At 43.9% G+C, this 12,727-nt stretch overlaps 1 protein-coding gene and 1 long non-coding RNA gene across 2 annotated transcripts; one reads left to right on the top strand and one right to left on the bottom strand.

The window, feature by feature from the left end:
* Positions 1 to 2,008: 2,008 nt before the first annotated feature.
* On the bottom strand, positions 2,009 to 3,463 carry LOC137589452 (uncharacterized). Its single transcript, XR_011034177.1, has 3 exons — positions 3,349 to 3,463; positions 2,626 to 2,694; positions 2,009 to 2,325 (listed from the first exon to the last, which is right to left on the bottom strand). It is a non-coding gene; the product is annotated as an uncharacterized lncRNA (long non-coding RNA).
* On the top strand, positions 3,358 to 11,444 carry gata5 (GATA binding protein 5). The gene is made up of 7 exons (XM_068307219.1): positions 3,358 to 3,505; positions 4,027 to 4,603; positions 6,084 to 6,253; positions 7,965 to 8,093; positions 8,687 to 8,771; positions 8,903 to 9,030; positions 10,274 to 11,444. The coding sequence occupies exons 2-7, from the start codon at positions 4,090 to 4,092 to the stop codon at positions 10,391 to 10,393; spliced, it is 1,146 nt and encodes a 381-aa protein (XP_068163320.1). The 5' UTR covers positions 3,358 to 3,505; positions 4,027 to 4,089; the 3' UTR covers positions 10,394 to 11,444.
* Positions 11,445 to 12,727: the final 1,283 nt, after the last annotated feature.

The raw sequence follows: 12,727 nt of genomic DNA, 5'->3' as shown, positions 1-12,727 counted from the left end.
GTATATAAAATTAAAAAAAAAAAAAGATCTTGACATTCAGTCACAATTTTTTTCAGAACTTTAAACAGAGAGTCAGTCATCCTTATCAGTAGAGCAGTTAAATCAGACCAGCAAAGTCCAAATATTCAAGAGGTAATTATAATTGTCTGTTAAATTTTCAAATGAAAAATTTATCCAAAAAAATTCGAGGATGCATCCAGACTATTGTTTCCTTTGTTTTCTTTGTTTTCATTGTCTTTTCCTGTCACAAAAGTTTGGTATTGTTTAAAACAGACGAGCTGCACAAACAAGGACAAAAATAGGTTTCTCCAAAGTTATTATAATAATAATAATAATAATAATTTATTAATAATTATGAGGTTACCTATAAGGCCCTGTCCACACGATGCCGGAACTTTTTGAAAACACAACTTTTTTTGTTGCGTTTACGCCTTCCGTACACACGACAACGCAGATATCCGGAACAAAAACGCAACTTTTTAAAAACGCTGGCCAAAGTGGATTTTTTAAAAAAAACGCTGGGTCCGCGTTGTCGTGTGGACGGCGTATCTTGCCTGCGATGAAAACCTCTGTGATGTCATATTTATGGGCCCGTGTGTTGTGACAAAAAAACACAGAGGATTCCTATTGGATAAAATTTGACTCAATACTGCCACCACATGGTTTGGCATGCTTATAGCCGTCTTCGAAAACGCACTGCTGCGTTAATGTGTGGACGGAGATTTTTTTAAAAACGCTGTCGTGTGGACGCGAATCGCTTTCAATGCGTTTCTAAAAAGTTGCGTTTTCCAAAAAAATCCGTCATCGTGTGGGCGGGGCCTCAATGATTTTGGGTCCCTGAGAAGGCAGACTTCTCAGGGTCTGTCCCCCACCCCCACCCCACCCCCGCCCCATCAGTGGCCAGAAGCCAGGCATTCCCTCCAGTCGCTACGTGCTAAGCTATCATTCAATCGCTCAGGATTCCACCCTATTACAGGGGCCCGGGGGCCACATCCATGAGTATATGAGACATGAGGGGCCCCCAAGATATGAAGACCCTGACCTCCTTTTCCGTCTGTGGAGGTGACTCACAGCACCAGGACAGAGACGGTCATGGTCCCTGAGAGCCCAGATTTAGCTGAGGGCCCCTGACCCCATCCAGGACGAGGGACTCATTTTACCACACACACACACACACACACACACACACACACGTTTATCAGTGTTTCCTCACAGACTTTTACACTTTGAGGTACAAAATTTGATTAATTTGAATGAGGAAGATTTTCTTTCATTTCTGTTTTTTTTTTTTTGTTTAATCTTTTGGGGAGGGGGGATCAGGGTAGATTAAATGAGATTAGATTATTACCACATAGATAAACTTTGAGCCACTTTGAACCAGAATCATCATCATCATCATCATCATCATCATCACTGTTTCGTCGTTTAAAGCCAGCTCACGTCTTTTCATCCACCAAAGACCCCACGATGGGTTTTCTCTCTTCTGTCCATCATTGATCTTCCAGACCACCACTCAGGAACTATTGGACTGAATCGATAATTATTTCTGGTTTCCACGGTAATAAATTCAGTTTACGAACTTTCATTCATGGTATAGCTTATTTCTCTAACACATTTAAAATATTCTTCACACTGATACACACCGGATGTTTTACAGGAATGTTGTCCGTTTCTTTTTCTTTTTTTAATTTAATTATATATATTTGAAACGAACTTTTTCTCACATGGGCTTTATATTATTATTCAAGTTTCTGAATCAAGGCCTCCGTGTCTTTCTGGTCGGTTAAATTCCACAAAAAATAAAAATAAAAAAAATTAAAATGTAACACTAAAACTGACCGCATAATGAGGCGTTGACTATAAAAAAGTGTCTGCAAGAATAAAACCCCAGTAGAAACGTTGAAAATAAAATAATAAAATAAAATAAAATAAAAAAAAATAAAATAAAAACAGCATTGAGTTTCGTTTTAATCTACAAGTTTTATTATAATAATTATAATTTGGACGCGGCCTGAGTGGAACTGGCTTTCAGCTTTGAGCTGTGATGATTCTGTTCGCTGTTCCACGGGTTTAAATTCCACTTGAATGTCTGTCGTGGCGTGAAACCGTTTCCCCACATCAGGGTTGGCTCAGAAGAAGGGAAGCAGACAGACAGACTCCATCTATCCTGACGCAGATGGACGGATGAGAGCAACTGAAGGAAGGATGAATAAGAGAGATAATCCCGGTGTCCGTGTCCTCTGGAGGCGCGTCTGAGTGGGGACAAACTGAAAGACAAATTCACTGGATCGGATTTGGCCGCTTGAAGCAGGAGCAGATCGTTTCCTAAAGCAGAATCAATCAATCAATAATCGAGTTTAAAATCTTTTTTTTTTTTTTTTTTTTTTAGATTTGGTGTGAATTCTTAAATAAATGTAAAGACAAGCTGGAGACTGAAGCGCTTTTCTTTGAGTCTGTTTGAATGTAAAAACAGGCCAGACTGTCGTGTTTAAATATTTAGTATATCTAATATCTATCATTAATATATCGATAGTATATCTGTTCTTCAAATGGGTTAATTTAAACCATTATTTTATTGGATGTGTTTCGTTATTCGTTGGCTAAATGTTATATTTATTTCTTTACCTTGGTTTTAAATGCAGACCAACCGCTGGAATCAGTTCAAACACTCGAACTCTTGAGTTTCATTTCGATCTGAACGAAGATTTTTATTGTACAGTTAGTTTTTATGACCCGAATGATTTCCTTCAATCCGATTCTGTTTTATTCCCACTAGTTCCTCTGAGCCCTCGGTGACAAACACGATGTCCTGTATTTACAACCGATTCATTTAATCACCAAATAAATCACTAAATAAATAAATATCGTTTAATAAATAGAATAACATGACAACTTTTCACAGTGATTTATATTCAAAGGTAATAAAAATTAAATAAAAAAAACCCGTAAACGTCCCGGCGGCGCACCGGAGCGGAGCGTCCGTGTGGCGGCCCCCTGTCTCATTAGAGCTTTAATAAACATGAGAGCTTCTGGACTCTGTCCCCCTCCAGCCCGAGCTTTTGGACTCCCTCCTGGACGTGGGGGTCCTCCTCCCCCTTCCCCCACCCCACCCACACCGAGGCCTACCTCGTCTCAAGCGCATCGCGTCACGTGTTTTCGTCCTGTACAAATCTTCCCGCAGGAGAACGAATCGGATCATTCCTATCAGCGGCGATCGGGACCTCCGGAACCACCGACGGGACGCGCGGAGCTCGTCCCCCCCCCACCACCATCACACACACACACACACACATACACAAACACACACCCCTCCCTCCCCCCCCACACCGCCGCCGACCCCTTCCTCACTGGAAGCTGCGTCCTCTCCGCGTATCGCCAAACTTTTACGCATCAAAAAGGTGGGATTGTTGGAGACGCGCCGCCGTGCGTCTCTCCGCGGAGGCTGACGGTTCGTCCACTGCGCTCCCGGGACCGGGCGGCTCTATCACCCGAGCCTCCTTATCTGGTGAGATAATACGCGGGGAGCCCGGGGGGGGAATGGCGTCGCTCCCGTTCGCAACTATTATCAGCCTTTTGTATTATTTGAGTTGCCAGGATAGAGACGCGGCAGATGGGGTGGTGGTGGGGGGGGGGGGGGGTCGGTATCTGTGCCGTTTGATTTGGTTTCCGTTCCGGTTCTGATTCCAGAGGCGGTGGAGCCGCGGGGTATCTGGGCCCCCCGGTGATAGGGGGCCTCTATCTGCGGGCTTGGTGGTTAATGTGTTTTTAATCCACTCCACGCCACTTACAATCATACAAGTGGGAGTACCTGATAAAAGTCACGATTGCTCAGCTTTCGCTTTCTTTTCTTTGCTTTCTTACTTTTTATCACGCGTGACGCGAGAAGAAATTCCACGTTTATTTAATTTTGAATTTAATTTCCAGGTTTGAACACAAAAGAGCTGAAATTTTCTGGGACTTACAGGACTGCTGTTTTATTATTTTTCCAATTCCGTTGTCTTTTTTTTTTTGTGCCCCCCCTCCCAGGCCTGAGACCTCTCCAGGACACCCCCTCTACTTTTGTCCACGCAGGACCACGGAGTTGAGAACATGTACCAGAGCCTGACGCTCTCGTCCAACCAGTCCCCCTACCCCCACGACACCGGGAACTATGTCCACCCTTCGGCCAGCTCTCCGGTCTACGTGCCCACCACCAGAGTCCCCGCCATGCTGCCCACTCTGCCCTACCTGCAGACCTGCGACTCGCCCCACCAGTCTCACGGCCTCGGGGGCCACGGGTGGCCCCAGACGGGCACGGACGGCTCTTCCTTCACGCCCAGCAGCCCGCACCCTCACGGCTTCTCCTACTCCCACAGTCCCCCCGTCAGCAGCAACACCGGCCGGGACGCCGCCTACCAGAGCCCGCTGGTTCTGGGGAACGGAGCTCGGGCGGATCAGTACGGGGGGGCTCTGGTGCGCTCGGTTGGCGGCTCCTACTCCAGCCCCTACGCCTACATGAGCCCGGAGATGGCGACGTCCTCCTGGACGCCAGGACCGTTCGAGAGCGGGGTGATCAGCCTGCAGGGACGGCACGGGGGGCTGTCGGGGAAGCGATCGAGTCTCGGTAAGAACCGGCCCCTGAACCGGGGTGGGGGGGGGGGGGGTTGATTCCATCGGTTTGAAAACCAAGATCAAACAACCAGAGAAATTTACATATTTTTAATTGAATAAACTATAATTTTGCTTTCCATCGGTGTTAAATACAACAATTTAAAAATCATCCCTTCCTGACTTGGAGGCCTTTCCTTCAAAATGAGACGCATTAAATCACACATAGTAAAATTTTTAATAGTTTAATCTATTATTATTATTATTATTATTGTTGTTATTATTATTAATTTTTATTTTTATTAATAATAATATTAATTATTGTCTCAGATTTAGTCAAATATAAAAGTGATTAATTGTTATTGATACCTTTACTCACGTGACAAAAGCCTGCGTCAGTCAACGTGATGCGTTCAAAGACCGAGATTCAATCAGGGCTTAATCAATACAGACAGTGACCCAGTCCACAAACAATGGTGACAACCCGCACCCCCAAACACGAACACACACACACACACACACACACACGGAGCGTCCAGTGTTCTGATGTCAATACACACGGACACGATCACCTGATCAGGTGATCACACCCGCACTGATGTCAACAGACGGATCGATCCGATGATCGAACTGATGAAGACCAGTGTGTCGGGGATTCATTCAACCTTCAGACCGATTCGAACGTTCGATCCGTTCGGTTCGGGCCTTTTGTCTCCCGCGGGATGAATAAATGTTGGATTGATTTGAATTGATTTGAATTGATTTGAATTGGGATCTAATCTTAATTCTTAATTCGAATCTTAATTCTGACACAACGTCCGTGCGTGATTTGTTGTTTTAGTGACACGCAGTACAAAAAATGTTTTATTTATATATTTATGTATCTATTTATTTATATTTATTTATTTATTTTTTAACCTGGAGCTCTGACAACATTTCCTGTAGAATTTTTATTTCGTTTATTTCCAAACTGAAGGATTCGGAATTTGGCCGATTAATGGCAGGAGTCCGTCGCCTGTCAGAGCCGTGATGGATGGGGAGGGGGGCCGGCGTGGATCCCCACGCTGATAACACCTCAAACAGAATCCCCCATCAGTCTGTACCCCCCCCCCCCCACGACTCACCCACGGGGTTTGATCTCTCTCCGTCACGCGGAATGAGGGGGTTTAAATTCCTTCCACGGCAATTCATCAGGCACTGGTCCGACACCCCCGTCCACCCCCCCGGGATTCAAAAGTTCACTCAACACTAAAAAATAAAAGGGATGGAGATGAAAACAAAATAAGTGTTTCACTGAATATAATTTATTAATCTCACATTACTGCAGGAATCAGTGATAAAAAATAAAAAAAAAAACACCTTAAACCTGGAATGACGGTTCACCTGCGTGGGTTTGACGGCCCGTCACGCAAGATGTCCGTCGATCGAAGCTGTGGGTGATTTCCTGACTGACTTTTTTGGGGTTGTTTTTTTTTTTGTTTTGTTCCCGTCTTCAGATCTGATCGACGACATGTCCACGGAGGGGCGGGAGTGCGTGAACTGCGGCTCGGTGTCCACGCCGCTGTGGCGCAGAGACGGAACCGGACACTACCTGTGCAACGCGTGCGGCCTCTACCACAAGATGAACGGCATCAACAGGCCGCTCATCAAGCCGCAGAAGCGCCTGGTAGGAGGCACACGCACGGACACGCACTGACACGCATCCCCACGGACACGCAAAGAATATATATATATTTTTTAAAAATTAAAAAAATAAAAATTTATATATATATATATATATATATATATATATATATATATAACGGGTCAGTTTATTTACCCACCTTAGACTTTATTATAAGACAAACGCCACTGTGGGTGAAAATGATCAAATGATATAAACCCACTTTATGAGGGGAATAAATCACATTTACAACGAGCAAAAGTAATAGTCCTACGCCTACTGTAGGACTCTAGAAGATGAAAAAAATAATGTTTAGAAACCAAACATTCATTGTTTGTATGGAAATAAAAATTAAGGACCTTCTAAAGACCTAAAAAAAATATTTAAAAAAAGGAAACTCTTCAGATATTCTCTTCAGATATTTTTTGGCATCATTAACAACATTAGTGAGTCAGCCAGCAGGCCTTAGACCAGGACAGGAATATTATCCAGTCTGGCTAATGAAGATGTTAGAAGACAGGAGGGGGTTTTGTGGAGGGGAGGGGGATCAGGATCACAATCCAGAACATGTTTTGTTGGTCCAGGTTATTATTCCAGAATGAATTGATAGTGGGACAGGTCAGATGTCCACTGTGGACACACCCTAATGGATTCATACTATTAATGGATTCACACTGTCAGAGTCATTCAGTTCATTTAAGGGAACAGCTAATACTGTTAGCTCTGCCAGCGCTAACGGTGCTGCCCTCCATTTGTTCGGTGTTATTTCATATTGTACCAAAACGCTGTTCAGTGATGACTTTAATATTTTCTCCTCCTTCAGTTAGCGTCTGTAAATGATTCTTTTTTTATATATAAATAAATATAAATAAGAACACATGTAATGATCATTATATCTTCATTTGAATTGGTTCTGATATATGGATTATTAATTTAACTCAGTCGTTCTTTAGTGATGTCGACTTTCTCACAATGATTCATGTCTAAGGAATAAAGAATTGATACCTGTAGCTGTGCTACTATTGATCTCCTCATTGATCGGTGTTGGAGACTGACTAGACCTCCACTTGAAAGTTCGAACTAGATGACGTCATGAAACCAGGAGTGCTTTATAATGCTTCATAAACACTTGAAGTCATTCATGTTCTTCACCATAAAGTATACAGTATTATTCCTGCTGTGTATCAGCTACCAGTGTCGTTTTGTGCTGAAGGGGAATTTAAAATGCAAAAAGCAGTGGGTTTGGTGGGTGCGGTGGGTTCAGCGGCTGTGTCGTTCCCATGGAACCTGCCACGCTGGAGCAGCTGTGGATTGCCCAATGATCTTCCTCCACTCGGTTGTTTTCTCTGAGCTTATTTGTCCCGTGGTGACCTTGCCCTTGAACGGGACGAGGATCTCTGCAACGTGACTTTCCGCAGTTGCGTGCAGATCGTCACACAGTGGGGTGAGAAAGAAAAAAGCATTTGATGTGTTGTCTTTAAATGACATCCCACTCATAGAAGCTGGTATTTCTGGAGTGTGTGGAAAGATAATTGGTCAGTGTGGCACCAGCCCACACACTGACATCTTTCTAAATGCCGTAGAAACAGGTTGCTTTTTTTACACTAAATTTCACCGAAGCATAAACGGCCAGCCATCAGGTGACTGATTTGGATTTCGGTCAATGAAATTGATTCTTTCCGTCACACGTCTCATTTTTCCCGTCCCCCTGCAGCAGACGACGTCTCGCCGGGCCGGTCTTTGCTGCACCAACTGCCACACCAGCACCACCACGCTGTGGAGACGCAACGCTGAGGGGGAGCCTGTGTGTAACGCCTGTGGCCTCTACATGAAGCTGCACGGGGTAGGTCTCATCACGGGGCAGGTCTCATCACGGGGCAGGTCTCACCATGGGGCAGGTCTCATTACGGGGCAGGTCTAATCATGGGGCAGGTCTTATCATGGGTAGGTCTCATCATGAGGTAGGTCTCATCACAGGGTAGGTCTCATCATGGGGCAGGTCTCATCACGGGGTAGGCCTCATCATGGGGCAGGTCTCATCATGGGGCAGGTCTCATCACGGGGTAGGCCTCATCATGGGGCAGGTCTCATCATGGGGCAGGTCTCATCACGGTGTAGGTCTCATCATGGTGTAGGTGTCTTCACAGGGTAGGTCTCATCATGGGGTAGGTCTCATCACAGGGTCTGATCCCTGCTCCAGCTCAGGCTGTCAGGCCTAAAACCCCTTCTAGCCTCGTCCTTTCTCACACAACTCCTGCTCCAGTAGGGAACAGTTATTTGCACAGTGTAAAACCTCTCCAAGGGCATTGTGGTCATTGTTATCAGAGCGGCAGTGTGGGAGGGGAGCTAGTGTGGGTTGTCATGACACTGTGGCCTCTGGTGTATCAGGAACTGGGAGGTACGTCGGTCTAATGCATGCTGCTCTCCCCCCCACAGGTGCCCCGGCCTCTGGCCATGAAGAAAGAGAGCATTCAGACCAGAAAGCGCAAACCCAAGATGCCAAAGAATAAGACGTCCACCGGTGGGTTGGGTCAAGGGGCTGGGGGGGGGGGTTGATGAGAAATCACAATTAACACGCATCAATTTCTCAAACATAATCGTCCTGTCTCATCTGACTTAATGCATGATTGGACCGTCCTGTTGGCTCTGCAGGGTCCACCACGTCTGACGCGAGCCCCCCAGCCTCCCTGTCCGTCTCAGAACACGCGTCCACCATCAAGAGTGAATCCAACATTTCCCCCTCCCCCTACACTGGACAAACGGTCTCATCTGCCAGCCAGGTAACCTACCTGCGGATTTATTCTCTTTATTTTCCATCACTGTTAAACTGGACCTGTTTGGTATGAGTTTCCCCCCCCCTCCCCCATGTGTAGACATGATGGCTGAGGGTTCATGTCCCACTCACAGACTATTGCCATATGTCTGCGACTGTTTTCACACACGTTCTTTTAGCTTTTCTGTTTGGAAAAATCAGGCAAAGTTGGCAAAAGAGTAAGAAACTAAAAGCTGGACCTGGTTTAGATTCACCTCCAGTGGCCTCCTCGGCTCAGCAGCTTCCTCACCTCCTCCTCCTCCTCCTCCTCCTCATTCTCATACCCATGTTTTATTTCCACACTTGTTTTAATCATCTATTGTTTAAAGTAAAAGTCTACCACAAGTAATAGACGTTGCCTACACGTAATATATCTTGACCTATCACTGATAGTTCAAGACATATCACTGATAATCTTGAACTATCAGTGAGTCTCAATGTAATGAGACTCATTACTTTGCGTGGACGAGTTAAATCATGATGTACGGTGTGTTTACTTCCCTGTCTGCTGGTCATAGCACACACAACGCAGGCTGAGCTGAGCTTGAACTGAGCAGAAACTGACCAAAGTTACCCAGCATGCCTTTAGGACCAACGGCAGGCTTTGAAGTCAAATTTGACATAGTGGCCAAAGGGTGTCATTACAATCCCATGTGACACCAAACAGGCCCCAGAGACTGTTTCCATGACGACGTGAATGTCCTGTGTGTGTTAACAACACAGTTTACAACTAGAACACAATTACTTAACATTTTTAATAAATAAAGATTAAAAATGAGTTTTTATCAAAAAAAAAATTGAAAACACTACAAAAGCAACTTTTTCATTGATGCTTTCAGTCATTATAAATTTAGTGTGTGTGTGTGTGTTTATATGTATGTGTACATATGTATGTACACATGCACACACACATTTTTTGTTTCTTTCCCAACACTTAGATTCATCATTTTACATTTTATTTACACTGGTTTTTCTTCTGGCGTTATGCTCTCATAACTATATTTAATGTCACATTACATCATAGTAACACATCTTCAATAGTCCAACATGAAGACATGGTGTCAGTTACAGATCCAGTCTACTGAGAAACAGTGAAGCCTTAAATGCTCTTCACAAGCATGTGTCTGATTTCACATGTAGACTAGAAGTTCTGTTAATCTGGATGTCATTAATATTGTCCTCTCATGTGACATTTGTCTGTCCCCCTGCAGACGGCATCTCATTTAGACGGCGTAGGATCTGGACATGTGGACATAAAGTACGAGGACTATCCCTTTACCCCGACCACCATGGCCTCCCAGAACTCCTGGTGTGCTCTCTCTCAAGCGTGAGCATCGTCGTCTTCATCGTTACGAAGCTCTTCCTGACGCTAACCTTCAAAAGAGACTCATGTCATCAGGTCAAGTATCTGATTACTCCGTCTTGACCTGAGGACACCAAATTCTCTTGACCTATTCTAGGCTGTAACACACTGGCTCTGCAATGGACAGGCTTTAGCTGAACTTGGACACAGGGTACCCGGACTGCAGTCAGTCCAAAAGAACATTTTTATTGAACAGAATACTGATGTGAGAAGTCAACCAGAGCAAAGAACACCACTGGACCAGGGACCGCACCGGCCCTTGGGCCCCTGGACACACACACATCCTGCCGTGTTTCCTCAGTGGACAACAAGAAGTGCCTTAGTACAAGAAATCTGTGCTGTTGGACAGGTACGCCAATGCAAAGACAACCAAATTCAATCAAGACATGGACACAGTTGCCCCCTTGATGGCTAAGAACTTGTTTTAGATCGATTTCAGATCTTCACAGGTGACACTGGGGTTGATATCACCCTCACTGGGATGTATCAAGAAAAGAAAAAAGTGGACAGGAAATACCTTTTTATGGCCGTTGAACATGTCTCATTACCAACACGTAGATGATTAACTTTTATAGACACGGTATTTATTTTGAGATAAGGGCAGTTAAAACTTACGGGGAACACTAAAACCAGCGGTTACAGCTCACTGCGGTGAAACAGCCTGTTGTGCAGTCTCTCGGCTACGATGCGTCGGTTATACGAGCAATTTGTCGTCACTAGAAACAACAGAAAGAAACCACAAATCAGGACCAGTCCTTTTGATTAAAATGTCACGGCTACATATCAGACATTTCTCTTTATAATATTTGACATTAATGGAAGTGCAATGACTCAATTTTTCATTTTGAAAATTGAAGAGAAAAGTTTAAAATTATTGTAAACATAATCAAAATTTATTTTTAGCCTGTATTTTTTTTTCAACATGTAAGGTTATCGATATGTTATGAGGACCTCTCCACTGTTTTTTTGATGCGCATTGGAATCCGTTGCGTGTAATAAACTGATTTTCATTTTAATAACTGGACTTGTTTACTTTTTGAGTGAATCTCACAAATATCTTCTGAGTACTGGAAAGGACGCTGACGTTCCCATCCCAATGGTTTTACTGAAACAGGAAAAACACTTTTCATTACATTTCACAAAAATTCTGCCTTGATGTGACAACATTGGGATAATCGTTGTGTTCGTGGAATGTGTGAAGAACAGAAGCGCTGTAGCCTGTGTGCTGCCAGTTGTTGGTGGTGAAACCCTTAATACACTAAACCCAAAAGTCTGACATTGTCAGCTATGTTTCTCTCTGTGATTGGCTTAAAGTGATTGCCAGGTGCATTCTGGGTTGTCACACTTGTTTTTAACAGTTTACCCAGGGATGGAAACGGTGGCATTTTCCCCAAACCTCTTTTAAAACCTGCAAAATTTGATTTATTTATTTTTTTAAGCTTGAATAAGTTCTTTAAATCAAACTGCCTTGAGTTGACTGTGTCACAGACGATATTTTGCTCTTTCCCAAGATGCAGCAGCGACTAGCATAGAAGCAATTCATTTGGCCAAACAGGATCAACGTTGGTTACATTTCAAATAGTTTTCAGACTTGATATCTTTTCTTTGCTCTGCATTAACAGTGAAATGTGCTCAAGTGGTCCAACATCCAGATCACTGCTCTGCATTCATGGTTGCACATTTGCACAAATTGTATATCCAGCTAGATATATTTGCTCTCGCTGGTTTAAGCTCCAGTGCACACAGTCGTGTATATGCATGTGTGAATTTGTGTGTGTGTTCATAAAGGGTGTGTTCTCCCAGTTACTTACGCTGACGCTGTTGACCAAAGGTTATGTTCCAACTCTGCTTTATGGCGACCGGGTCCAAGTCGGGTGCACGGACCTGTCAGCTTTACTGCTAGCAGAGCGACATGCAGGCACCGCTGCTCCCAGAACACTGCCCATCTTTACAACCGTCAGACCAAGACGGTCTGTCTTATCTGCTGCTGCTCTGTCGCCGTGCCATGTGAAGATGCAGACACATGAAATTTGCAAATCCATAGTTGGGACACTGTGTAAACATAAATATAACAGAAAAAATTTACCTCACTGACATGGACTTAAAACAGTCCATAGATAATCACCACATTTGTTAGCATGTGTCTGAAGTATGCTAATGTTTAGTTGTGTAGATAATGCTGGTGAAGTTGTGAACTTCTTTAAACATTTAAACTAATTTTATGAATAATGATGGTGGAAATCTTCTTATTTATTAAACTAGTTCAGTATCTTTTCTAACGATGTTGCAATTCCTGAAAAGG

Source organism: Antennarius striatus, chromosome 2, assembly GCF_040054535.1.
Source record: "Antennarius striatus isolate MH-2024 chromosome 2, ASM4005453v1, whole genome shotgun sequence".
Classification (NCBI taxonomy): Eukaryota; Metazoa; Chordata; class Actinopteri; order Lophiiformes; family Antennariidae; genus Antennarius; species Antennarius striatus.
The sequence above is the reverse complement of the archived record's forward strand: the minus strand, read 5'-3'. Positions and strand labels throughout refer to the sequence as shown.

What these genes read in the sequence shown, in the direction of transcription:
- gata5 (XM_068307219.1), top strand. Translation starts at nt 4,090, where the DNA reads ATGTACCAGAGCCTGACGCTCTCGTCCAACCAGTCCCCCTACCCCCAC. An exon ending in GGGGAAGCGATCGAGTCTCG is followed by an intron (nt 4,604 to 6,083) that starts GTAAGAACCGGC and finishes TCCCGTCTTCAG; the next exon opens with ATCTGATCGACGACATGTCC. An exon ending in CGGTCTCATCTGCCAGCCAG is followed by an intron (nt 9,031 to 10,273) that starts GTAACCTACCTG and finishes GTCCCCCTGCAG; the next exon opens with ACGGCATCTCATTTAGACGG.